The following is a 23,746-nucleotide window of genomic DNA, read 5'->3' as shown; positions in this document are numbered from 1 at the left end:
TACCCCCCCCCTTCAAAAAAACTAAAAAAAAACTCACTTTCACGCTCAGCTTACCGCACGAGTTTCTGACCATTCCAGGCACAACATTGTTGCAATTCCAATTGTTGGTGTGGTGGAAATAAGGTGGGGTTTAAGTTCAGATACTTTGCATTCTCATTTTAATTCTTCGCCAGCAGCACCCTAATGATTCATATGTGAAGTCGGAGCCACAGGGCAAGGCCGCCCGACTGGTTTGGTGTGAAAAAAGAAAAAAAGAAAGGAAGACAATCCATGTAGATACTCTGCTACCCAGAGTGAAACCTCGGCTCTCAGATTTAAATGCCCTCTTCCTCCCCGTCTCTGTGACAGGTTGTGAAATCTAAGCAGAAATCGAACGTGTGGGATTGTCGGTTTTGGTCGCTTTTGTTCATTTTCGTGCCGTGGCTGTTTTCATCTGGAGGAGAAATTGCATGACATTTACAGAAAACATGAACTCATTTTTCTTGCCTTTCTCTAGAGCAAACATCAGCTCAAGCCAGTCAGTCTGAGCAAACACTTTGTTTACAATACGCTCTGTGGTCCCCCTATCAAAACTGACCTTTGTGATCTGGAAGAATAATGCTTAAAAAAAAAAAAAAAAAAAAGGAAAAGAACGCATGTGTTTGAGATATAAAATAAGAGTTCAAGATGGTTACAGAAGACATCAGCATTAATCAAGTCTTGATGTTTTTTTTGTTTTGTTTTTGTTTTCTCGGCTAGGCTCTGCGGGCCGCTCTTGGATTTTATTTTAATGATGTGTGTTTGCTTCCCGGGTTTTCCTGCCCACTGAGCGTGACACGAGCATCCCCCACAGGAGACGCCGCTGCCACTCGCCTCATTTATGTATGCCCCGCTCTGCACCTTGTCCTCCTTCCTCCCTCGTTGCCTTTTTTTTTTTTTTTTGCTCATGTTGAAGAACCGATCGTCATCCACCTGCGCGACAGGTACACGCTTGCTGACTCTACAGAACAAAGCACAGACGGGATAAACAGAAAGAGTAGAGTTCTTAGCAACCTCTGACACACACACACACACACACACACACCACACACACACACACTGCTCCACCCCACGTTCACCTTCCTTGACTGGCTGGGCTTGTTAGTGCTCACGCCCGTACCTGTTTGCTAGTTTACTGAGACACCTGTCAGAGACAAAAGACTCTTCCTCTGCTCACTCCGGCCACAGTCAGCAGTGTGGACATTACCCTGTTGGACATCAGGTTAAGAAAAAGGTATGTACTATATATCCATGAACTATCTGACTTGCTAACTTGATTTAACAGATAATCTTAACATTTTTTTTGTTTTTTTTGGAGTCACCTGAAGGTGGATTAGTCACGTCGTGTGAATGTTTGCCTGTTTAAACGGATGATTATCACTGTTTGCCCACTTATTTCAACACATCTTTTTCAGTTGAGTGCTTCCACTTAAAAGCTGCTGTGTTTCATTAGCGATTTATCACGCGTGTGGGCCGCCCGGATAAAAATCCTTCCTCCATTTCCAGTCACTTTTTTTTTTTATTCAGGACACCATCCCTGAGCTACACTATCTCATCTTGCTCTGGAAGGGCTACATGGAAAGCCTCAAGAGGTTTAGCCGCTAACATTTGCATTCACAGTTTGGTAGAACCCCATTTTTGCATGAGCTGCAGCCTGTTTCAAGATAAGGAATCTGTCGCTGACTTGTGTTGTCGTTTTTTTTTCTCAACACTCTCCCTGGGTGTATGTTTCACCTCAGAGCAACTCGTTTCTGATCCCAAATAAACTGTGGGAGCGCCTAATTTGTAATCGAGCAACAACAATTCATCGGTGATCAAATAAGAGATCGCTCTGAGCTGATTGATAGTGACGATTACGTGTGCGTCCATTCATATAGATAGAAGTATTTGTTTGGTAAGTGGTATGACAGGATGATCCACATGCTTGAAGGATGAGAGTGAGGAATTCCTGACGGAGTCTTCTGGGGAGGGGACATACCATGGGAAGACGCATTTGAAAATTGGCTAATTTGAAGATAAGGAGCAGTTTGCTGATTACACACTTTCTCTTCGTGATGTTTCTTGCCGATGTATTTTTCAGGCTGCCTGTAGGGTAAAGCGCAGAGATCCCACCCGAAGAAACATGTCAAACGGTGAGAATACTAATTAATGTGATCTAATTATGATACCGTGTGCCTCGTACAATAACAGCTGATGTTATCACCCCTCTGAATTGAGCTGATGAGTGTAGTTTTGTCACTGATGATTTGGCATATTAAGACTTCATGTACTCTGAATTAGTATCAGGGCAACAGCCCTTACTTGCCCTAAAGGTTTAAACATCCCATATTTTCCTGAGTATGGAAAAACACTAAACTTATGATGTATCTGTTATTATTGTTATTATATTTATAATTAATTTATTGGGCATAGTCACATTTGTGACTGAATTCCCACCATCCATTGTCACTGCTCCCTTTTGCGTGAACAGTTATCCAGTTTACAGCAGAAATTAGTACATTAAGTTCATAAACATGTAGTTAAAATGATGTAGCTTTGTCTTTAATGAATAAGGAACTGATCTGGTTTGTCCTCCAATTAAAAATAAAAACAAAACTTTATTGTGATGAAGGTATAAAACACAACATATATTTAAACCGGCATGTTTTACCTGCAGTTTTACGGCAAAATAATGCCTCAAAAGCTTGACCCGCTAGCAAGTCTGCCGTTAGCATTAGCGCTGTGGCTAAGCTAGCTGAAACTGGATATAAACTTAAAATCTTGTTCTGAAACAGGAACTTTCTAAACTCTATGTCTTAAGGCAGTTCCTAGCTTTTTGTATGCTGATTGTTTAATTCATAATACACCCATATTAACATATTGGCCTGACAGTTAAACGCTAAACACAACGACTGAAAATCGCTATCCAATGACCAAACCAGGATCTCTCCTGTCAAAAATGTTTAGGTAGGCTATATTACTAACACAGCATGTTAATGGTCAAATTTAGGCATTATTGAAGTTACTTTTATAAACTAATACGCTTGATATAAATGTAAGTCATTTGTCTAATGTTTAACACCACCCAAAAATTAATTTTTACAGTGTAACTTTAAAGTATTCATTGGGAATATTGCAATTACACTTATTGGATATGGGCAGGGTTGCCAGAACTGACGTACAGCCCAAACAAAAAGTAAAACCTTCTGAATTCCTTAAAACACACACACACACACACACACACACACACACACACACACACACACACACACACACACACACACACACACACCAGCAACAAAAAACAGCCTGAATCTCAACCTCTCTTGAACTCATGTTAGAGGTGTAGAACTATTACATTAGACACATAACAATTACTACACACATCGTAAAGAGCACGCCATGTGCAAACAACAGCACTAAAGCAAAGGAAAAATGTTGCTCATGTATACGTATGTCCACAAAGTATGCAATCTGGGGACCAAACCTACACACAAAAATCCCTTAACCATTCCTGTTCTCGTAGCAATACAAAAAGGTTATCAATAGCCTCCTAACATTAGTTAGAAATCTAACTTTTTCTCTCTCACCGAGAAACATTTTTCCTTTACACACAGCCATGAAACAAGCTGATCAGTTGAACTCCTAACTCCAATTAGAACATTTATAATTGACCTTGGCCAATACGATTTCATAGTGAAGTTTAATTAATCAGTGACTATTAATCATAGATGATATCTGGTTTGACAGCTTATAAACATTTTAGAATAAATGAATTAAAAAAATGAGTGCAAGGAAACATAATTTTACTAGTTTACATATATATATTTTTTTACTTTCCTGGCACACACTGACAACTATTTTGATATAATTTTCCTATGAATACTTCCTAACAACCTGCCAAAATGTTGTGAAAAGCAGCCCAAATTTTTAACAAGCCGCCCAAAGCCATTTTTTCCCAGCGCAACATGTTCAAGTGCCACTATATAGAGCATATACATATTAACACAAGATTTTTTTTCTTTCCTAATAAATGTACTATTTTTTGTAGAAAGCATTCTATGTGAGATTATGGTATTTAAATTTTTTTTTTTTTACCTGTTCATACCAGGAGTGCAATAATAGTAGAGGGCAAATGCAATGCAGCAAGAAAGTCCTGACTTCAAAATTAGTTTGGAAGCATTTAGGATTTGAATTTGAGAGACCTTGATTTCATGCGCTATCAAGCTCACCATTATTAAAATGCAATGACAATGCACGGTACAATGCATGGCATAACTCACATTTCTATGTGCTCCTGTTTGTGTCCCAGAGGGAGACCGAGCATCTGTGTTTCGCACCACCAAAGTACGAACAAAGCTGAGGGGAGACGGCAGCTGGCTGCAGCACCGAGACGAACCTGAGCCTGAACCTCAGGAGGAGGAGAAGCCATGGTAAAGCACATGTTTTTCTAAAGTTTCTGCCCATCTCATCAGCTGCTCAGTCACTCGACGAGACACAACTAAAGTCTGTGTGCAATCTGTGCAGGTTGGAAGAAGTTAGAGCCAGGCGTTTGAACGGAGCTCCTATTGAAACGAGTCCAGTTTCCTCGCCAGTTAAATCCACCCCGCCACCGGTAACGTCTGACACTGAGAGGTAAAAACCATCATTTTCAGTAAGTAAGGTAACAGATTAACTTATTAAAATACAATTTTATTTGAAAAAACCTCTGTTTTGACTTTCAGCAAACCAGCAACTCCAGGGTACCTGATCAGGTAGGAGAAGCACTCACTCTGAAAGGTTTTCTATAAACAATGAAGACAACAAGGATCAATTCAGGCTTTTTTTTTATTTAACCAAAAGCAGTCATACAGGCGTGTTTCACAAATGGAGGATATAATTGAAAAATGCGCTTATTTCAGTAAAATCATTCCGAAAGTGAATCTCATGTGGATTCATTACATCCAGGGTCATATATTTGTCAGTATAACAATATAAAACAGTTTTATGTCATGGGCATACAAAGTTACCTGAGTAAGCTACAAGCGGCCACTGCTGAAGAGGCTGGCTGTTCACAAAGCGCTATTCACACGCATATTAATGAAAAGTTAAATGGAGGGGGGGAAAAAAGCGTAATACGGCAGAAACATTAATGTTAATAATCATGTTCTGGTTTATTTTTCCTTCAGGGGTGTTTTTACCAAACTAGAAGCGCGTCCGTCGTCTCCCTCGTCACCGTATAACGGCTCCAGGTAAAAGCATCTTCTCTTTGACAGTGGCAGCTATGCTTCCATTACGAGATCTGATGACCAAATATCTGCATGCAAATTATTTCTTTAACCCAGCAAACCAACGGTGTTCACTAAAAAACCTTCAGAGGCCTACAAGAAAATGTAAGTGTTGCAATAAGGCTTCCAGATTATTGTTTTTACCTCACTGGGAATGTTTTTACTTATTTTTTATTTTTTTCCATGTGGCTTGTGTTTGTGCTTCTGCTCTGCAGCGCTCCTCACATTGTGAGGAACACTTCGGAGAGCCCAGAGGGCCAGCTCAGCCCTGAGGAACAGGAGAAACGGTAAGACTCTGCTCACACTGACAAGCTATGTTTCCAGAAAAAAAAATTTTGAAAAATTACCCCATCATCTTATTGACTCGTCGTGCAGGACGATGGTCGCCACCAGTGTTCTGAAGACAAAATCAGCCAGACGGTCCTACGTTCTGTCTGCTGCTAAGATCTACGAGTATGTATCATTATAAATCTATGATGGATATCATGAGCTTTAAGATAAAACCAGCCTGCTTTGTACAATCCCTGATTATTCTAAGCGCCTGTGTTTAAAATCTTCAGCTCTAAAGAGACACCGTCTGACACTCCTTTGGTCAGCAGCAATCCTTCATTTGTGGCTAAACGGTAAGAGTTGTTTTTTTTTTTTTAGCCTGGAGCCACAGAGAAGCAGAAATCGTGCTCAGATTTCTAGATTTTGTGTTTACATGTAACTTTGTGTTCATGCACGCAGGGTGGAGATAGCTGACGACGGCGAGATCGCTGTGACTCCAACGCCCGCCAGCACCGTGGCACCGTCCCCCGCTGTCCCCCCCACATCGGCCGCCCCTGCTCCTGCCGCCGAGCCGCGGACAGAGTGAGTCTCGCTTCAAGTTTCGCATCCAGCGCATTTGCCGAATACCTGCCCCGGATTCAGTTCCTCATTTATATGGTTCACAGGGTCAACACCACTGTGGAGCTGTCTGACGAGGCGGCTGCTAGTCCGCCTGTAAATCCAAGTTCAGCCGGCGCCGCTGCTGAGCCTGTGAAGGAAGAACCCCTTCCCCAGTCTGTCGCTGCAAAAGAGCAGCTTCAGGATGAGAAAACAAAGTCCAACGACCCGACCGTCGCTGGGTCTGTTAAGGTAGCCCCCACAGAACCACAGCTGCAGGCTGAAACTCCAATGGTCAAAGTTTTGCCTCCATTAAAAACCTCCCCTGCCCAGAAGTCAGCTGGATCGGAGTCTCCTGCTCCAGCTTACACTGTCCCAAGACCGGTTCCGGCACCACGTTTAGCTCCCTTCACAGCAACCCCTTACAGCAGGACGCCTGTCCCAACAAAGACTTTGAGAGAAATAACGGTGAAGACAGAACCCGAACCAGAACCTCAACACGAAGCTGAAGCAGCACCTGAAGAAGAAGCTGAATCTGGACCACAACCCACGGAAGAACAAGAACCAGTACTTCAAGATGAAGCTGAATCAGAACCAGAACCAGAACCCACAGAAGAACAAGAACCAGAACTTGAAGATGAGGCTGAATCAGAGCCAGAACCCACGGAAGAACAAGAACCAGAACTTGAAGATGAAGCTGAATCAGAAACAGAACCCACAGAAGAACAAGAACCAGAACTTGAAGATGAAGCTGAATCAGAATCTACAAAAGAACAAGAACCAGAACTTGAAGATGAAGCTGAATCAGAAACAGAACCCACAGAAGAACAAGAACCAGAACTTGAAGATGAAGCTGAATCAGAATCTACAAAAGAACAAGAACCAGAACTTGAAGATGATTCAGATTCAGATTCAGAAATCAAAGCAGAAAGTCTTTTACCACTGGGATGTCCAGTAATAGATCCACCACAAAGGTCAGACTTGCACAAATAAATATCCTGCTCTATTTTCCAGCATGTTTGTGATGTTCCCAGCTGCTGCAGTAATAATTATGGTTCTAATTATTAATCCTTCATTACACAGGATAGTTCATTTATCCCAATAACCTCAAATAAAGTAAAATTGTTTGCTACCAAAAGTTAAATGTTGAAAAATCTGCCATTTTAACCTCCTCCATAACCCAACAAGGGATCCTGCAAAAGCTTTGCAAGATCCCTTCTTTCTGTTCTCAAGGCCCCAGAACAGTTTTCAGGAAAGGAAGAGCGTCTAGAGCAAAAACTTACTCAGGAGCTAGCCAGGCTTCGGTGGGATCTCACACAAATTCAAATGTGGTCTGCAGGTCTGAATGTTGGTGCTAATGACCAAATGTGATCGTCCCAGCCAACATTATTTTGAACTGAAAATCCTGCCACACGATCAGTACCTTGTACCCCGCGGCGAATTTCTGCCAAGGGAGACTGATAAAGATACTTTGACTTTAATGTTCCTTCTGGAAAAGCAGAGAACAAATATCTGTGATCAGGTTTTGTTTTTTGCCATCTCAAGTGTATTTTGCCAAAAAACTTTCTAGTACTTTTCTAAAGCAACATCTTTGAATGCCGTATAACGTGTGTTTATTGCTTTCACTGTGTATTGTGGCAAAGCACTGCTCCAGAAGCGTGTTCACGCTGATTCGTTTACTAATGCCTTGTTCTTTCACTTTATTTTTTTATTTTTATTTTAATCATCCTATATTTCATGTCTTTCCTGTGCATCTAGAGTTATCAAAGTCGTACCCCACCCTGTTGCAGACGTTATACCATACACTGACAGGTATTCTCTCAAAAAAAAAAAAAAAAAAAAAAAAAAAGAAGAAACAACAATATGAAAGCAACCATTAAACATTAGTAGACTATAAAAGCCCCAACACTGCACCATTTGATCATGCATTTGTTCTCCTTGCAGCTATAGGAGTGAAGAGTCAGAGCTGGCAGAGGAAGAAGGGGGCTCAGCGGAGAGTCCCACCCCAGAGGACAGGTGAGCAAAACCAATAACCCGCCTCGCTCATTCTGCAGCATGGCTGGCACGGACACCGCTGTGGCCGGATGTCCGCCGTGTTGACTCCCCAGTAATTACAGAACCCCGCTGTTCTCCATTTTTGGTGCCTTAAACAACCTTAACAAGAGCGTGTTAAGGTTTGATTAAACGCAGTGCAAACATATTTGATAGAGAGACGTGAGCGCTTTCTCGCCAAAGCAGGTGCCGTAATAACACGCTGAACGGTATTTCTTTTTTTTTTTTTTTTTTTGTCGTCTCTCTGCAGCGTTGAAGAGGAGCCAGCTCCAGCGCTGGAAGATGGCGAACCAACAACAGGAGATCTCCTGGGCTTCAGTGATGGGTTTGTTAATACTCCTTCTGATTGCACAATTAAGACGAATCTCTGAATGTTAGCCACAGGGTGGCACTGTTGGACCTCCTGTAAAGTCTCCTCTCTGTCTCAAATAGCCTGAATGAGTTTTAAAAATCCCTAAACCCACCTGTGTTCATGAACTTGCTTTCTGCCTGTGCAGCCCAGAAGAAGAACCAGCAGAGCCTGTTCCACCCAGCCCAGGACGCTGGAGCCAGGATCTGCTCAGCGGACTTGGCAGGTACAGGAAGGCCTCTTTCTCCCCTCAAACTGCTAATCCGGACTCGTTTGAAGGATTAGTCCCTCCTCAGTGATAAATCTATAGTTCCTTTGTTAGCAGTGAAAGAAGCGTCGCCTTAACTCACACCCTCACGGAGTTCCAAAACTCTTCTCTGCTTCTGTCTCTTCTGTGCAAATGTCTGCATAGTGAGTCCAGTCCTGCAAAGACATCTGGCACCCTGGATCTCCTGGCCCATGACGTCGTGGTGGCGAACACAGAGGCACGCAGGTGAGAAAAGCCTGGCTGGGACCTCTCCCACTCCCTCATCTCACCCTCCTCTTGTGTCAGGACTTTCGTTTCATTACCACAGATGAAGGAGACAAGCCACCCTGATTTACGAGATTTCGCTTTATCTCGATCTGCAAAGCACCAAAAAGGCTCCGATTTCCGAATGAAACGACTTTGAAACTTTGAAAGCCTCCACGTCGATCTGCGTGCCGGAAATAGAAGAGCGTGCTCGGTACTGATTAGTATTTCTGCTTTGTTTTTTTTGTTTTTTTTCTCCGTCTCCCCGCCAGCCTCAGCATGCAGCAGCAGGAGGAGGAGAAGCAGACGGATGAGACAGCCGTGGAAACACAAAGGTAGCGGGAGATGACAGGCTGCTCTTAAACAATTATCTATCTGTGCAGAGCCGTTCCCTACGAGAAGCGCGATGCGCGACGTAATGATTTATACCGGCTCTGTCTGCAGCGTCGGCCCCGCAGTCACAACACTGTAACGACCAAAGCTGTGATTACTCCCGACAAAGAGCGCTCACAGAACGCAGGAAGAAAAAGCCCATTTCCAGACAGTCTCCATGCTCGTTAAATAGTTCAGCGGATTTCAAGCTTTCCTAATGGAGTGGCACTGTAAATAGCGCATGAGAACAACAACACTAACCTTTACTTGGCCTGTGTGTGTGTTTTTTTTTTGTTCCCATCATGCCATTCATCTGCATTCTTACATTTCTGTCCTCCTATATTCCAGCCATGAGGACAAAGCAGATCCAAGGTGTTTTATCTTGCCTCTGGAACCTTTTTCACATTTTCACATTTTCTTAGGAATTTATGTGACACAAAGTGGAGCGTAATTGTAAAGTGGAAGGGACTAGATGCCAATAAACATCTGAAAAGTGTGTTGTGCATTTGCATTAGCCCTCTTTACTTTAATACCCCTGAATCAAATCCAGGTTGACCAGATGCTTTCAGAAGCTACTTAATAAATAAAGTCCCAGTCTCAGTATGGATACAGTTATTTAGCACCATGGTAGCTCTGGAGGAGCTGCTCGGGATCCACATCTCAGGTGGGATAATCTTTAGGCAGCGTCACGCTATGGGTGGTTTCCTTCAGTCAGGACAGGGAAGCTCAGAGTTGATGAGAAGATGGATGGTGCTTAACACCGGGCGGTTCTGAAAGAAACCCAGGCAGCTGAAACTGAGCTAGAGGTTCACCTCCCAGCTGGACAGCAACAAGTACGCATGTGGAAGAAGGGCCTAGTCAAAGCCCGGGCTGAAAACCGATCGGATTTAGCAAATCTTGATGTTTACAGACACTCCATCAAATCTGACTGAAATTGAGCTATTGTGCAAAGACAAGAGTTGCTTCTAGATGTATGAAGCTGGCAGAAGTTTTGTTTTACAGAGTATTAGATCAGAGAGGGCTGAATACCACACAATTTTCAGATTTTTATTGGACAAACAATAAAAAATCTAATAAATGTATCCTTTTGAATCCACTTGAGAGCTATGTTGTGCTTTGTGTTAGCCTAACACTTAAAGTACCAATACAATACAGTGAGATTTGTTGCTGTAAGGTGACAAAATGCAGGAGTTATGAATTAATATTTGCACAGGACACTATACCAGCACACTTAGGGGGAAAAAAAAATATCTCCATTTCTCACCTTGCTGAAGTGCGTAGTATAAATTTGAATGCATTTCCATTTGGTAAAGACGTCCAGATTCGGATTCCGATTGAGTCTGGCCTTGTGTCCTCTCTCTGTCTCTGTTTACCATTCAAACCGCATTGAATCTTTCCATTATGAGTCAATGAGATCAGAATTCCTCCGACACAAGGCAGGGCCGTGCTGACAATTGAGAGTGAAATCAGTGTGAAATTGTTTTTCAGCTCGGCTGATCCGTTTGATCCATATCCGATAGGGAGCGCATCCCATAACAGGTAATCATATTGGTTTGGCACTGCGACTGTCTTCCAGCCTGCCAGATAGCATCTTGGCATGCATAATGCAGCAGCTTCTGATTGTGAGTCACTCTCCCCCTACTGCAGCCCCTCTGACCTGCTTGAGCCCGTGGCTGATGTTTCCATCAACAGGTGAGGGGAAAGATTTTTCCCAAATCCCTCCCTCTTTCTCCTCCTCTACACGCTAACCTCCGCTTGTTGCACCGACATAACATCTTCATTGCTACACCCTTTTTTTTTCTCTCTCTCTTTAATGCAATCATCGTTATTCTAAATCTGCAGCAATCGATCAAGAAGTGCTGCAGATATATGCACCGTAGTTTCCGCTGATAAAATGCATCAGTCAAATAACCGCTGTTTATTTTGCTTTTTATCCTTTAGTTTAACAACACCGGAAGAAGAGGAGGAGGAGAAAAGTTTAGATTCAGAAGTGAATTCACCTTCATCCGACCTGTAAATGGCCGATCTCATTATTCATTACTTCTGTTTTACGTCTTTGATCTTTGTTATCCTTGGGTTTTAATGATTTCTGGGTTTCGAACTAGCAAGAGCACAGAGATTAACATCTGAAAGGCTTCAGCTCTAGCGGTTCAGTATCCTGATGGATTATATTTGATTGAATTAACAATTCATTTTTCATCCCTTCATATTACGGTTTAGCCTTTCTTACGTTGTGCAAGAGGCAAGGTGCAAAATAGTCAGCAGACAACAGGATTAGCACGAGGAAAAGCGTCTTTTTTACCCATTAAAATTTCAAGCTCCACCTGCAGCCCTCTGATAAATAATCAACAATGCCGTGCAATTTTAATACAATAGAGAAGGATCTCCTTATTATTTGCTTTCTCTTGCTGTTGTTTCCGGTCTATTTGTGTGTGGTCTAAGCAGTAACAACACTGATGCCAAAAGGTATAAAAGCGTTCATAACCGTGTAATATATTTATTTGGCCAAACAAGGGAAAAGGAAAGACAAAAAAAATGTGTTTAGCTCCTGAGTCGATCTAAAGCAGTGGTTTTTAAATATTTTAGTCCTAACTCTGAAAGTAAAACATTTTTAAGCATCATCATCTTGAAACACACACACAGGAAATATTCTTATCCACTGGCACTGCATGATTAAAGTTTATTTACATGGGTGTTACTTTTTGGGAAAATCTAGACCGCAAACCCCGACTTAAAGACTTAATTTGGCCGCTTTACGTGTAAAAAGACAATTTATTTGCTGTTTTAACTGTTTTGTATCTTATGAGATTTTTCTCAACGTCCCGTAGGGCAAAATGCAGATAAGAGCATCATTAGCATAAATTGCTAATAGTGGTTAGTTGGGTCATTGAGCATTTTAATCAGAAAATCTCAAATAGAGATTTTTAAAGTGAGGTTTGATTAAAAAAAACGTATGAGCAGATAACGGCTTACTTGCAGTCGATAACTCTTGGTGTCACCGCCGGTTCTGGTTGGCGCATGTATCCGCTGGCCTGAGGTGGACTTCTGCTGTCTCAGAACAACTGATCCCAAAAATGTCATAGCAGTTTATGAAAATATGATTTGTGGATGTGTAAAGCCTTCCCACGTTTGCCTTGGGAGATGAGAGAGTACAAGTCTTGGTGCCTCGTGGATTAGCGTTAGCTTCATCCTTCTGGACCAAGTGATCTAGATTTATATTTTAAAACTAGACACCCAGAGAGGTATATGCTCCGCAGCTACAACAATAAAAGTCAAGACCCTTAAAACAGAACATCAAATATTCTGAAACGTCTTAAAGCTGCTTTAACTCTGGCTTGATATCATTCCCATGCTCAAGCTCTGACTCTAGATGCAAATGCAGTGCAGCATGAGCGGCTCCCAGCAGCAGTGCTCTTAAGTTTCTTCTGCTTTCGGACCTTTCTGATGAAGTAACAATAAATGCACTTGAACAGCCCACTATGTTTTTGGCCGTGGATGTTTTATCCTCCCTACATCACAGCTTACATCTTTGCAGTTAGCTCGCAAGTACTTAATATTGTTTCTTCTGAGCACCATTCAAGACCAAAGGTGCTCCCAGTATATGTTTGAGAACCATGCATCTAAAGTTAGTCCCTTCCTCCAGGTCTTCGCGGCCCTGGACGGTCACGTGGGAAGTCCCTCAGCTGACAAACACGGAGGAGAGGTGAGGCCGCTCTTCTTCATTCATACTCCACTTTGATCTGTGTCCATTACCGGCTAAAAGCCTTTCGATGTACGTCTGCCTCCCCCTCTCAGCCAAGAAGCCGAGACAGAGGACCAGGCCGCGGATCAAAGGACGGTGATCATGTTTGAGAAAAAGTAAGTCGTCGCTTTATTAGGAGCTCCAGGTGCACGCCGGCTCCTTTTATCCCCGTAACCCAGGTTTCCCTGCACCGTGGCGGAGGAGCTGGGCTTTTACAGCATTTACTCTCTGAGCTGGAAGTTATTGTCCACTGGTGCTGATGAAAATAGGTCAGATATTTGTTGCAGCCTTCCCCTCACAGCTGTGGCAAACGGGGCCAGCCTCCAGTAACGTACAGCGTCAACGTACCATCCGCTCACGTTACTGTTTTGTGTTTGTTTGTGCTCAAGGTCCACTGAGAGCAGCTCCCCCTGGGATAGATGGACATCCCCCACTGTTTACACCGTCTCCACTACAACAAAAGAGGGGGATGAGGAGGAAGAAGAGGAGAAAGTAGAGGAGGAAGAAAGGTATTTTTATCAAGATCGTGATAATGAAGTTTTTTTTGGAGCCGTGTCTCAAAATTCACCGTATGCCAATCACTGAAAGCGAGTTAAAGCTCCCTCATATCTCATTGGAATTCCCAACTTCATATTTTATATCCTCACATCTTCACCTGCTCTCCCGCTCTTATCACAAGCCAAACATTTCTCCTTTTTTTTTTTTTTTTTTTTTTTGCAGCCCCGAGGACACTGAGAAAGTCACCGTCATTACCACCGTCAGGTTTGGAAAAACTTGCTTTAAATTTCTGTCATGTTCCAAAAAAAAAGTTAAATTAGAGGCGTAAAGATGGGGGGGGGGGGGTATAGGTGATGACTGCAATAACAATGAATATAAGGATGGATGTTTAAGGATGAGGCAATACTGCAGCATAGTAGGGAAAACAAAAACCAGAGCGGAGCTGGTCAATAAACCCGAGGCCTGGGTGGAGTTAGAGGGTAGAGAGAAAGAGATGCTCTACACTATAAAAACTGCAGAATTCATCCTCGCTGGACTGCATCCAAGCTTATTGACAGCTGTGGCTGATAATAAAAGTTTGATATGTTGCTTTTTTTTACTTACTTCCCAGGGAGGTCCTAAACGAGCCGGAGCCCGCTGTGGATCGGTGAGTTTACGATCTTGTTAGTGTCTGGCTTCATAATGCAGGAGCGCTTTCACCTCGCGTTTATCCTAAGCTCATCTGAGCTGGAGCTATTTTTATTTTTTGGTCTTTTATTTCGCTCTAAATTCATAGCATGTGCTGCTGCATGCAGGCCTAATCTGCTGTTCCTCGGCTTTATTGGCTGTAATAAGTGTTGTAATGCAATCGAGTCGAGGAACCCAAGCTGAATCAAAGATCTAAATTTAGCTACAGAGCCTTGCAGATGCCTCAATGACTCCTGAACCTGTTCACAATTACAACCATGAACTTTAATGTGTTTTTATTAAAATCTTATGTGTTAGACCAAACACAAAGTTAGAGGTCATTTTAATGATTTAATATCAGTATGAATCTGTTTGGTTAACGGCTCTGAGGTTTGTTAGAGAGCATAACAGTGTCGTGGCAACCAGGGAACACAGCACAAGGACAACGTTTTCAAGAAGATCGGTTATTAAACAACAAACTTAGAACATGTAACAGAGCGGTGCTCGGCGCAGTTGATCGGAAAACTGTTAGACGTGCGTTCAATGAACCACATCGTGGTGGAGGCGTGGCAAGGAGAAAGCCATTGTTTAAAGCAAACCATAAAAAGTCCAGGTTACAGTTTGTCCACCAGCCATTTGGCACTCTCACAGCAAACATGTGGAAGAAGGAGGTCTGGATAGGAGAGCATAATTAAACCTAAATATGAGGTTAAAAGAGCACTCTTGAACTAGGGCTGGATGATAATTCAATAACAATATATGTCGATTGATAGACATATATCGATGATAGAAAAAAAGGATCGATAAAAAGTTCAATAGAACAGTTTTCCTTCCTTATTCATCCTAGTCATGTAGGTTAATATTACAGTCATTACATCCTCCCAGCCAATCACAAACACAGACCTGGAAACCAAGCCCCGCCCCCCTTCAAAGAGCAGAACAGAGAGCACGTTTTTTCTTCTTTTTTAAAAACTTGCAGTTTTAGTAAAAGTGGGTCGAATAAAGGGTTGAGTTTGAATTCAGTGTTTGTGTGTTCTGTATCTAAAAATAGGTCGCTAAGCAACAGCATAAAATGGGCAGAGCTGCACTTAAAATCTATGTTTTGAATTTGTTGATAATTATCGATGTTGATCAGTTTGATTTCTATTTTATCGATACGCTTTCTATATCGCCCAGCCCTGTCTTGAACACACATGCATCAATGAGAAACATGATGGCGGCAACATCGTGGGGGCGGTGTCTATTTTCAGCTGGGAAGCCAATATGAGTTCAACTGGAAAGGGTTGGGGTTAATGCAGGAGGAAAAAGCAGCTAACTGCAAATGGCTCTAGGCTGAGGTGGCATTTCACCAACAGGACTAGACATACCTGCAGTAGAAGGGCAGAGATCACAGTACATTCATATTCGTGTGTTAGAAAAGATTAAAGTTCAGACGTTCTGTAAATCTAATTGAGAATCTCAAACATTTCTGTTTTCCAATCCGATCTGACTGGACACTTTTCAGATATAGTCTTTCTGGTAAAAACGTCTAGAAACGTGGGTCCTTATTGTTCCACTTCACAACTACGCGCCGCTCTGTTGGTCTACCACACACAGTGAAGAGATAGTGGATTAGAAACAGTTTTCCCAAAACACTGCGGTTCGTTTGAGATTCTTGTCTGCCTTCTCCTACTTGAATCGATTTTGTCCCTCTGTAGACACAACTGCTTGAGCTAAATAGATGTGGAGCAAAGACCTGTGGGAACACAGCTGCCAAACACTCAGCTACCTGAAAACCCTGCTTTAACAGATCCATCCAGCCGACACTCCACAACCAGATCAGCGCTCGCGTTGTCTTTCAGTACGCCCTCATTTGGCCCCTTCCCTCTAATTACCGCGCCTCTACGTGTCAGATAGACGACATGTGTTAGAGTCGTCGTTCTGTCACATCCGAGCTCCCTGAAAGTCTGCCATTAACCAGAGGTGGTGAAAATAAGGATGGGACAGATCCCATAAGCCAGGGGTGTCAAACATACGGCCCGCGGGCCGGATCCGGCCCGCCGAACAATTTAGTCCGGCCCTGTGGCTAAATGCATTATCATTATATATATATATATATATATATATATATATATATATATATATATATATATATATATATATATATATATATTTATATTTATATATATATATTTTTTTTTTTTCAGTGTCCTGTCTGCCAATGTGGCAATAAGATGCCACAAAGAGCTCATCAGATTTGACTTTCACAAGTGGACAAGATAAAAGGAAGAGAATGATAAAACAATTATTGAAAAAAACATGTACTTTGTTTAATTGAAAATATGCAGTTCCTATATTGTGTTTTAATTAGCAGATTAAGCTTCAGGTGTGGAAAAATTGAAATCATTTCTTAATTTTTATCTGTTTGATGTATTTTGTCATGCAGGACAGTGTTTTTAAGTTCCAAAAAATGTGAATAAATGTTTTTCAACATTGTATAATCACTGTGATCAGTTCTTATGCATAATGCACAAGTAAATGTTTAACTGAGTAAAAGTATTGTTGAAATTGCACATACTTTTCTTAAAAACGCTGAGGTTATTCATAATATATTGTGTAAAAGTGAAATTAACTTAATATAAAAATCAACAAGTCCACATTTATTAGTTCTATTTAATCTTGCAATGAGTTTACTCGTGTGGCCCTCTTGAGATCAGATTAAGCTGAATGCGGCCCCTAAACCAAAATGAGTTTGACACCCCTGCCATAAGCCATCACACTCCTGTCGTCGGTGAGTAAAAGGTGACGATACGGTTTCTGCTCTCCGCCTGCAGGTTAGCGAGCTACTCCTCGGCCGTGGTAGAGGAAGAGCGACGGGTCCCGACGCCGGAACCGGAAACCAAAAAGTGAGCGTCTTCACAGAGTGGGAACCTGACACAAAGAGAGAATTTGTACCTATTTTAAGTCGCTCTTCTCCCCCTCCCCCAACCCCTGCATCTGCTGTAGGCCTTTTGTGTACGTGAAGGAGTACGTCAACGCAGCGGAGATGTCCTCGCTTAATCCCAGGGACACATTCCACAGGTAGGACCGATTGTTTGTAGACGCGGTCGATTGAGAAGAGAAAGCAATGTGGCTTTGGTGACGGTGCGCTTTGTTTTTCCCCCATAGGTCAGATGATTTTGCATCAAGCTACAGCTACTCGTACAACAGCCCCTCCAGCTACATCAGGTAATACCCAAGCACAAAAAAAGTTTTGTAATGTACAAAATATAGAGTGGGTACACAGCTCTGTGAAGCTCAAGGTCTTTAACTTGAAACATAAGCCCTCAGAAGTCATTTCCGGACTTTTCCCACTTTTAAAGTGACATTTCTCCTGTTCAATTCAACTCCGATTAACCTGAAATGAAAAGGTCAGCCGCTCTGACAATTGCTCATTTGCTTCCTTTATGCAAAGCCATAGTTTGCGGTAATTTTAAAAAGAACCAAAAGGATCTTATTGTTCAAATGTAGGAAGTGTGCAGAACGGAACAGAAAAATCCCACTACATGTTTTATATGTAGCCTCCACGGCACAACACGGTGTTAGATTTGTGTCGGACTGAGGAATGACGACACACCCGAGTTAAGAGGGTACAGGTTGCAAGTGGGAAACGAGTTGGATGTGCTGTTTTGTTTTGGTGCTAATTTTTCTGTGTAAAAAGAAATCTCACCATGATAGCAGTCATTACTACTTGGACAAAACAGGGAAGTCTAGATGTTTCTTCAAAGCTGATTAAAAGGCAAAGAGGGAGGCAACTGGGGGCTACGTAGAAAGAGACAGCAGAAATAATTATAAAAAAAACAACAATATGAATTTCTGGAATTGGCACTGATTGGGTTCTACATGTGAGAAGCATTACTCATATTCCCTGTATGTCTTTACTAAGGAGCGGGGTTGTAAGCCAAAACCCTTTTCTTTCATAGAAAACATCCAGGCCTGGCTAAAATCTCCCAAAGCCTTGTGGGAGAAAATGTCACGATCTCAGTGAACCAATCTTGAACTTGTGGCCCTCAGTTCCAAAATGTGTTTTTGGCACTGAAACAATGCTGCACATCACTGAAAGAGGACTAAGGATGTGCAGACGTATACAGTCAGGTTATTGCAGCTGTTTTATTATTGACATGTTCCCCCCTTACAGCTTAGCTGAATTGTACAGGAGAAATCGTCTTGTTAAAGGAAATAAAAAAAAGGAGAAATTATTTATTGTGGGATAATTGTTATGCCACAAAATCTTACTTTTTTTTTAACAAAGGGTGTATACACTTGTTTACTGTGGATTTTGTATATTCACATACCTATTATAGAGTGCATTCATTTCATGCTGTAATTGCCAGCCATGTTTCCCCATTCTGGACCTCAGCGCGCCACAACTCTCTCTTTAAGCGCTCCAAGCTGCTTGTTTTCAGCTTTGAGCGTCTTTATTTCTCTTTACATACGCGCCCTCTCGCTGATCGTGTTTGAACAGTGCGCCGTGTTATTTGACATCAACCCCTCAGTAACCCCTACACCGCCTAATCCGTGCGCCAACACAAATTCCAGTTCAAAACCCGGCTGTAAGCCAGAGATCCGTCTCCTCCCGCAGACGAGGAGCAGACGAGGCCGAAATTCCAGCAAGCACGCTCGTTCAGCTGATCGGGGGGGGACTGAGCGGGGACATTAAAGGATTATTTACACGTATTAAAAAGGAGATCAGCCTAAATTGTTACATTCGCTGTTTTCCTTCAGGGTCACCGAGTCGTCCTCCTGCACGTACTGCGGCAAGCAGGTGGGCAACAACGCCAAGATCACCATCGAGCACCTCAATATCGACTGCCACCCCGAGTGCTTCAAGGTAAATGGTCTCCATTTGAGGAGTGTTCATGGTGCTCTCCCACAGTTGTTGGTTCTACTGGGAAAGATGAGGGAAAACCTTGAAATAATTCAGTTTTTAAGGCAGTAGCATAGATTCACATGGAGGGAACTTACCTTTAACTTGAGCATTTGGTCACTTTGTTGCCACTCCAGACCTTTATTGTACCGTTTTATTGTTATTGTATAAAATGTCTTATCATGATAAGAATTTGAGTTTGATGAACAACAGTAAGTTCCAATTAGTAGCGTCTGAAAACCCCCCAAAACTGTCAGTATTGTCAGGATTGTTATTTTTGCTATTTTCTCCTCTATTGGATTCCTGAGAGTGTCAATAGATATCAATAAATTCAACAATACAATTAATTGCAGTTACAGTGTGCAGCATAGTGATGTCCTGCTGTAACATATTTCTGATTTAGTTTTATTATGTTATGCATTTATTAAATGTGTTTTTTTAAGGGCAGTATTTGTTTACTGGGCTATAATTGACATGCAGTCAATGCCACACAGTTACCTAACAAATACTGCAAGAAGCTGTAACAGTATTTTATCATCCCTTTTATCGTTATCACAATAGTAGCACAATAAATTGTGATCAAATTGAAAGTCAATATTGCCCATTCCAGATTCACATGAAGTTCTGCTTTACTTTTCTAAGCCTATCTTTGCATCTTTCATCATTTAGTGAGTAATCTATGGCTCTATGGGGGTATAAACGCACACAGGGTTTCATTATTGGCGGTTGCCCACTAGGCTGGAGGTTATTCCTTCCCGTTATAGGGGGGTTTTCCTCTCCACTGTTGCTTCAGCAATCCCTCATGCTCAGTATGAGGGATTGCTGCAAAGCCATGGACAATGCAGATGAACTTGATGCAATCTGCTCGGTTTCCTTAGATGGGAAACTTTTTGATCAATCTGAATAATCTGATTCTATTTGACTTTGGAAAGTGCCTTGAGATGACATGTATCGTGAATTGGCGCTATAATTGACTAGGCTGCAGCACAGGGTGGTCCAGGTCAACCATTAGATGCCATTTACATGCAAACTGGTTGCCAGAAGAAGCCTTCTCCATCCCACCATTACAGCTTTAAACATGCCATTTGCATGCTTAATGCTTTTTGGTCTGAAGAGAACAAGCAACAGTTTTGTTCAGAAGCACCCAATGTTTGCTGTAAAGCACGGCGGAGGGTCTGTTATGCTTCGGGCTTGTTTATCTTCCAGAAGATCCTGGTAAATCCTGGTGCAGGGCATCACGACCTCTTTAAAATAACATCCTTCAGCAACATAGGGCCAGACCAACACGTCTGTCTGTTTGCTCCAGTCCTGTGAAAGGCTATAGAAGATTAAAGAGCTGGGGCACCAAGTTTTGAAGTTGTGAGAGAAAAAAAACGCTTCTCTACATTTTTCCTCACTTGATAAATGTGATCAAATTAAAGGTTGGGTTTAAAAGAAATGTCGATGTGGGATTATGCTTCTGCAATTAAAGATTAAGTTCAAAAAATTTAACCAGGTTACCAAACCCCCTCCCCCCCCTTTTTTTTTTTAAAACAAATGCTTTTATTGCGATACAAAGGTTTATGTTAATCGTTTTTGATGCTGCATGCCAACACATTAAAGTCTTAAAGGAGTTTGCAGAACTCCGTTTATATTCTCTGTTGAGGATTTATTTAAGAGTAAGAAAAAGCTAATTTTCCTTGTGACATTACCCAAGATTCTTCTCTTTTTTCCCCCCCTGCAGTGTGATATGTGTAGCAGGCCTATGGGAGACCTTCTCCACAATATGTTCCTGCACAACAAAAAGGTCCACTGCGAGAGCTGCTACGCCGCCGTCATTTAATCCTGGGAGCTTTTCATCGCCTCCTTATCCTCGTCTCCCCTCCTTTTCGAGTTCATTTGCATAATAAGTGAGAACTGGTCTCAAGTTTGCACTGATTTTTTTTGTTACTTTGCAATAAAACGTTTTAAAGTGATCAAACAAAATGGAAAATGCCGGCATGATAGCTTCATGTGAACGGTCCATATTTGTGGGGGTGATATGTATTTTTGTGTCAGTTTATGATGAAGGATGTGTTTTATATATATATATATTTTTTTTTGTTTTTTTTTTGTTTTATGTTTTTAATGTACCGACTCACAATGTCTGGTGGGCTGGAACACAAACTCAACAACCGGAGATTCAGTTTGTTAAAAAAAACATTTATTTTACTCTTCTTTATAGAAAATAGTGTGTTGAAATGTACAATGCATTGCTAGCAAAATAAAATGATTTATAAAAACCCTGGTATAAATGTTCTACAAAAAACGGCGTGCTTGAAAACACACGTTCTCAGTCGAGCAGGAATGAGAATTATTGCACGAGGAGGAGTTTAGTGCGATGCGACCAAAAGGAGGTCTGGGCAACAATATAAAGTATTTATCTCCAGAATTCAGAGTGGCTCGGCTTTGAAGAACAACCACTGGTGCAGAGATTTCCTCCTGCGAAGTTGCGCTTCTTCATTTCTCAAACTCCTTTTGCAAAGTAGCGTCTTCCCCTGCGCGCTGTCACTTCAAGTGCATAAATGGGTCTCTGGCTAATAGCCATCGGCCACCTGCAGATTAACTTTAAAGAAGCACGCGCGGTCCGCTGGCTGCTGCCTTGATGGTCTTCACACACAGTTAGGCCGATCTCCTTGGGTGCACAGGACAAGTCCTTTTGGCTCGGCTCCAGTCCAGAGGAGAAAAAAAAAAAAAAAAAAAAAAAGGCGGCAGCTTTCCAGGAGCATTTGCCTCTCTGCACCAGCTGCACAGATAACATTTAATGCTTAGCACTCAAAGCAGAGAAAATACGCTAATGTCCATAAGGTTGGACAAACATCTAACACAAACTTTCCCCCCCTACAAGTGTCATTTTGGTTAGAAAATGAAAACCTGTTGTGATGTAAATACGCTCCACTTCTTTGAAAAAGAAAAAAAAAAAAAAAAAAGTGTTTCCGACCCTTGAACCTGTTCCTATTCTATCACGTCACAACCGCATGCTTCAATGTGTTATACGGGGATTTTATTTGATAGACCGACGCAGCGTAACTGTGAAAAGGCGACGCGCACAAATAGCTGAACCACCCTTTTTCCAAAATCCGGTGCAACCGACTGCCTTTACAAGCCGCTTGATGGGCAAAGCCAAAGTCTAGGAGAGAGTCCCGTGGTAACTCTGGAGGAGCTGCAGAGATCCATACCTCAGGTGGAAGGTGCGCTCCTCAAATCTGGCCTTTTATGGGAAAGAAAATTAAAATGACTATAAAGGAAAGCCATAAAACTCCTGTTGGTAGTTTGCGCTGAGCCGTGTACAAAATACTTTTCTTAAAACACCATGTGTGGACGACGACTCGCAGCGTACATCGCCTTGACCGTGACATCCACACGGAGATGTTGACAGCATCATGCTGAGACGCTTTACTTTAACAGGGAAGCGTCTCAGAGATAGATGGAGCAAAATACACAGCAGGAGTGGCTAAAAGCTGTTTGAACTCCGGCTCTCAAGGGGTTGTCGTCCTCCGTGTTTCAGACGTGTTCCTGCTCCAACGCCGCTCGTCAACTGGTTGAATCGCTTTCTAGGCGCACTGAGCTCTTAAGAAGCATGCTAATGAACTGTTCATTCAGTTCAGGTGAGATTAACGGGGGGGGAACATCTAAAACATGAGGGCCGACCTTGTTAGAGGCTTCAAAGTCCAGATCTGAGTCCAAATCAAGGATCTTTGGCAAGCCTTGGAAATCACGGATTATCCATCCGCTACAAACTTCAGATCTCTTCAAGGCAGAACACGGTTAAAAAAAGATCAGCCTCTACACGTGCAAAGTTGGTAGACCGGCCTCACATGACCTGAAGCCGGGGTAAAAGGCGGTTCTGAGGAGGATTCATTTAACGGGGGCTGAATACATATCCTTGCCACATTTTTCAGACTTTCATTTGTAAAAATGTTGCAATCGGTTTATCTTTCTCCTTCCACTTCAAAACTCTGCCACTCTTCATCTTGCTCTATCACGTAACATCCTGATAATTAAGGTTTTTGTTGTAATGTGACTAAAATCTTAACAAGCTTCAAGGGTCTTAATACTTTTCTCACAACACCGTGATCCATAAATGTGAAGGGGATCCGGCTCGGTCGTGAGACTTAACAGTCGACCGCTGGCTTAAACGCAGGGGGAGGCGTGACACGGGGCGCCCGGTGGTCCTGGACGGGCTCCAGGCTCCGTTTGTTTCACCGCCTGTGTCAGTGTTTTCCTCTGGCTCTGCTCACAGCGATGTTCTGGATGTGCTTCCACAGCAGAGACGGGTCCGACTCGTTGTGTCTTATCAGGGACTCCAGCCCCTCAGCCTGGTCCAGGCTCTGCCAGTAATCCTGAGGCCATATTTGCAACCATCTGCAGACAGATATGCAAACAGATTAGGCTCATTTCAGAGGACGGTTTAATTAGACAATAAAACGGAGCAATTTCCCCCCCCCCCCCACCCACCCCGGGGGTATTGTTATTCACATAAAGGTTGAGAGAGTAGGCGGTATTCGCACCTGGCACCGTG

The 23,746-nt window shown here is 42.4% G+C and overlaps 2 protein-coding genes across 4 annotated transcripts in view; one reads left to right on the top strand and one right to left on the bottom strand.

Annotated features, from left to right (window-relative positions):
• Nucleotides 1–1,079: 1,079 nt before the first annotated feature.
• Nucleotides 1,080–21,467, top strand: znf185 (zinc finger protein 185 with LIM domain). Of its 3 annotated transcripts, XM_036134971.1 has the most exons (32): nt 1,081–1,252; nt 2,099–2,150; nt 4,310–4,430; nt 4,525–4,632; nt 4,722–4,751; nt 5,166–5,228; nt 5,322–5,369; nt 5,480–5,551; nt 5,640–5,717; nt 5,825–5,887; nt 5,994–6,116; nt 6,200–6,732; nt 6,949–7,105; nt 7,890–7,943; nt 8,076–8,147; nt 8,434–8,508; nt 8,681–8,758; nt 8,945–9,025; nt 9,316–9,378; nt 10,904–10,954; nt 11,063–11,107; nt 11,357–11,428; nt 13,059–13,118; nt 13,211–13,273; nt 13,547–13,666; nt 13,878–13,919; nt 14,266–14,301; nt 17,135–17,206; nt 17,307–17,381; nt 17,469–17,528; nt 19,065–19,170; nt 20,930–21,467. In XM_036134971.1, the coding sequence occupies exons 2-32, from the start codon at nt 2,141–2,143 to the stop codon at nt 21,026–21,028; spliced, it is 2,730 nt and encodes a 909-aa protein (XP_035990864.1). In that variant the 5' UTR covers nt 1,081–1,252; nt 2,099–2,140; the 3' UTR covers nt 21,029–21,467. The 3 variants fall into 3 exon arrangements, with proteins under 3 accessions (XP_021168981.2, XP_035990863.1, XP_035990864.1); XM_021313306.2 differs by having other exon boundaries at nt 1,080–1,252; nt 6,200–7,105; XM_036134970.1 differs by lacking the exon at nt 9,316–9,378 and having other exon boundaries at nt 1,080–1,252; nt 6,200–7,105.
• fut11 (fucosyltransferase 11 (alpha (1,3) fucosyltransferase)) overlaps nt 21,372–23,746 on the bottom strand; it is an 8,853-nt gene continuing 6,478 nt past the window's right edge. The window contains exon 5 of the mRNA XM_012860799.3: nt 21,372–23,589. Within this exon, the coding sequence (XP_012716253.2) occupies nt 23,439–23,589 (151 nt within the window). The 3' untranslated portion in view covers nt 21,372–23,438. The remainder of the gene's footprint in view (nt 23,590–23,746) is intronic.

Source organism: Fundulus heteroclitus, unplaced genomic scaffold, assembly GCF_011125445.2.
Source record: "Fundulus heteroclitus isolate FHET01 unplaced genomic scaffold, MU-UCD_Fhet_4.1 scaffold_97, whole genome shotgun sequence".
Taxonomy (NCBI): domain Eukaryota; kingdom Metazoa; phylum Chordata; class Actinopteri; order Cyprinodontiformes; family Fundulidae; genus Fundulus; species Fundulus heteroclitus.
The sequence above is the reverse complement of the archived record's forward strand: the minus strand, read 5'-3'. Positions and strand labels throughout refer to the sequence as shown.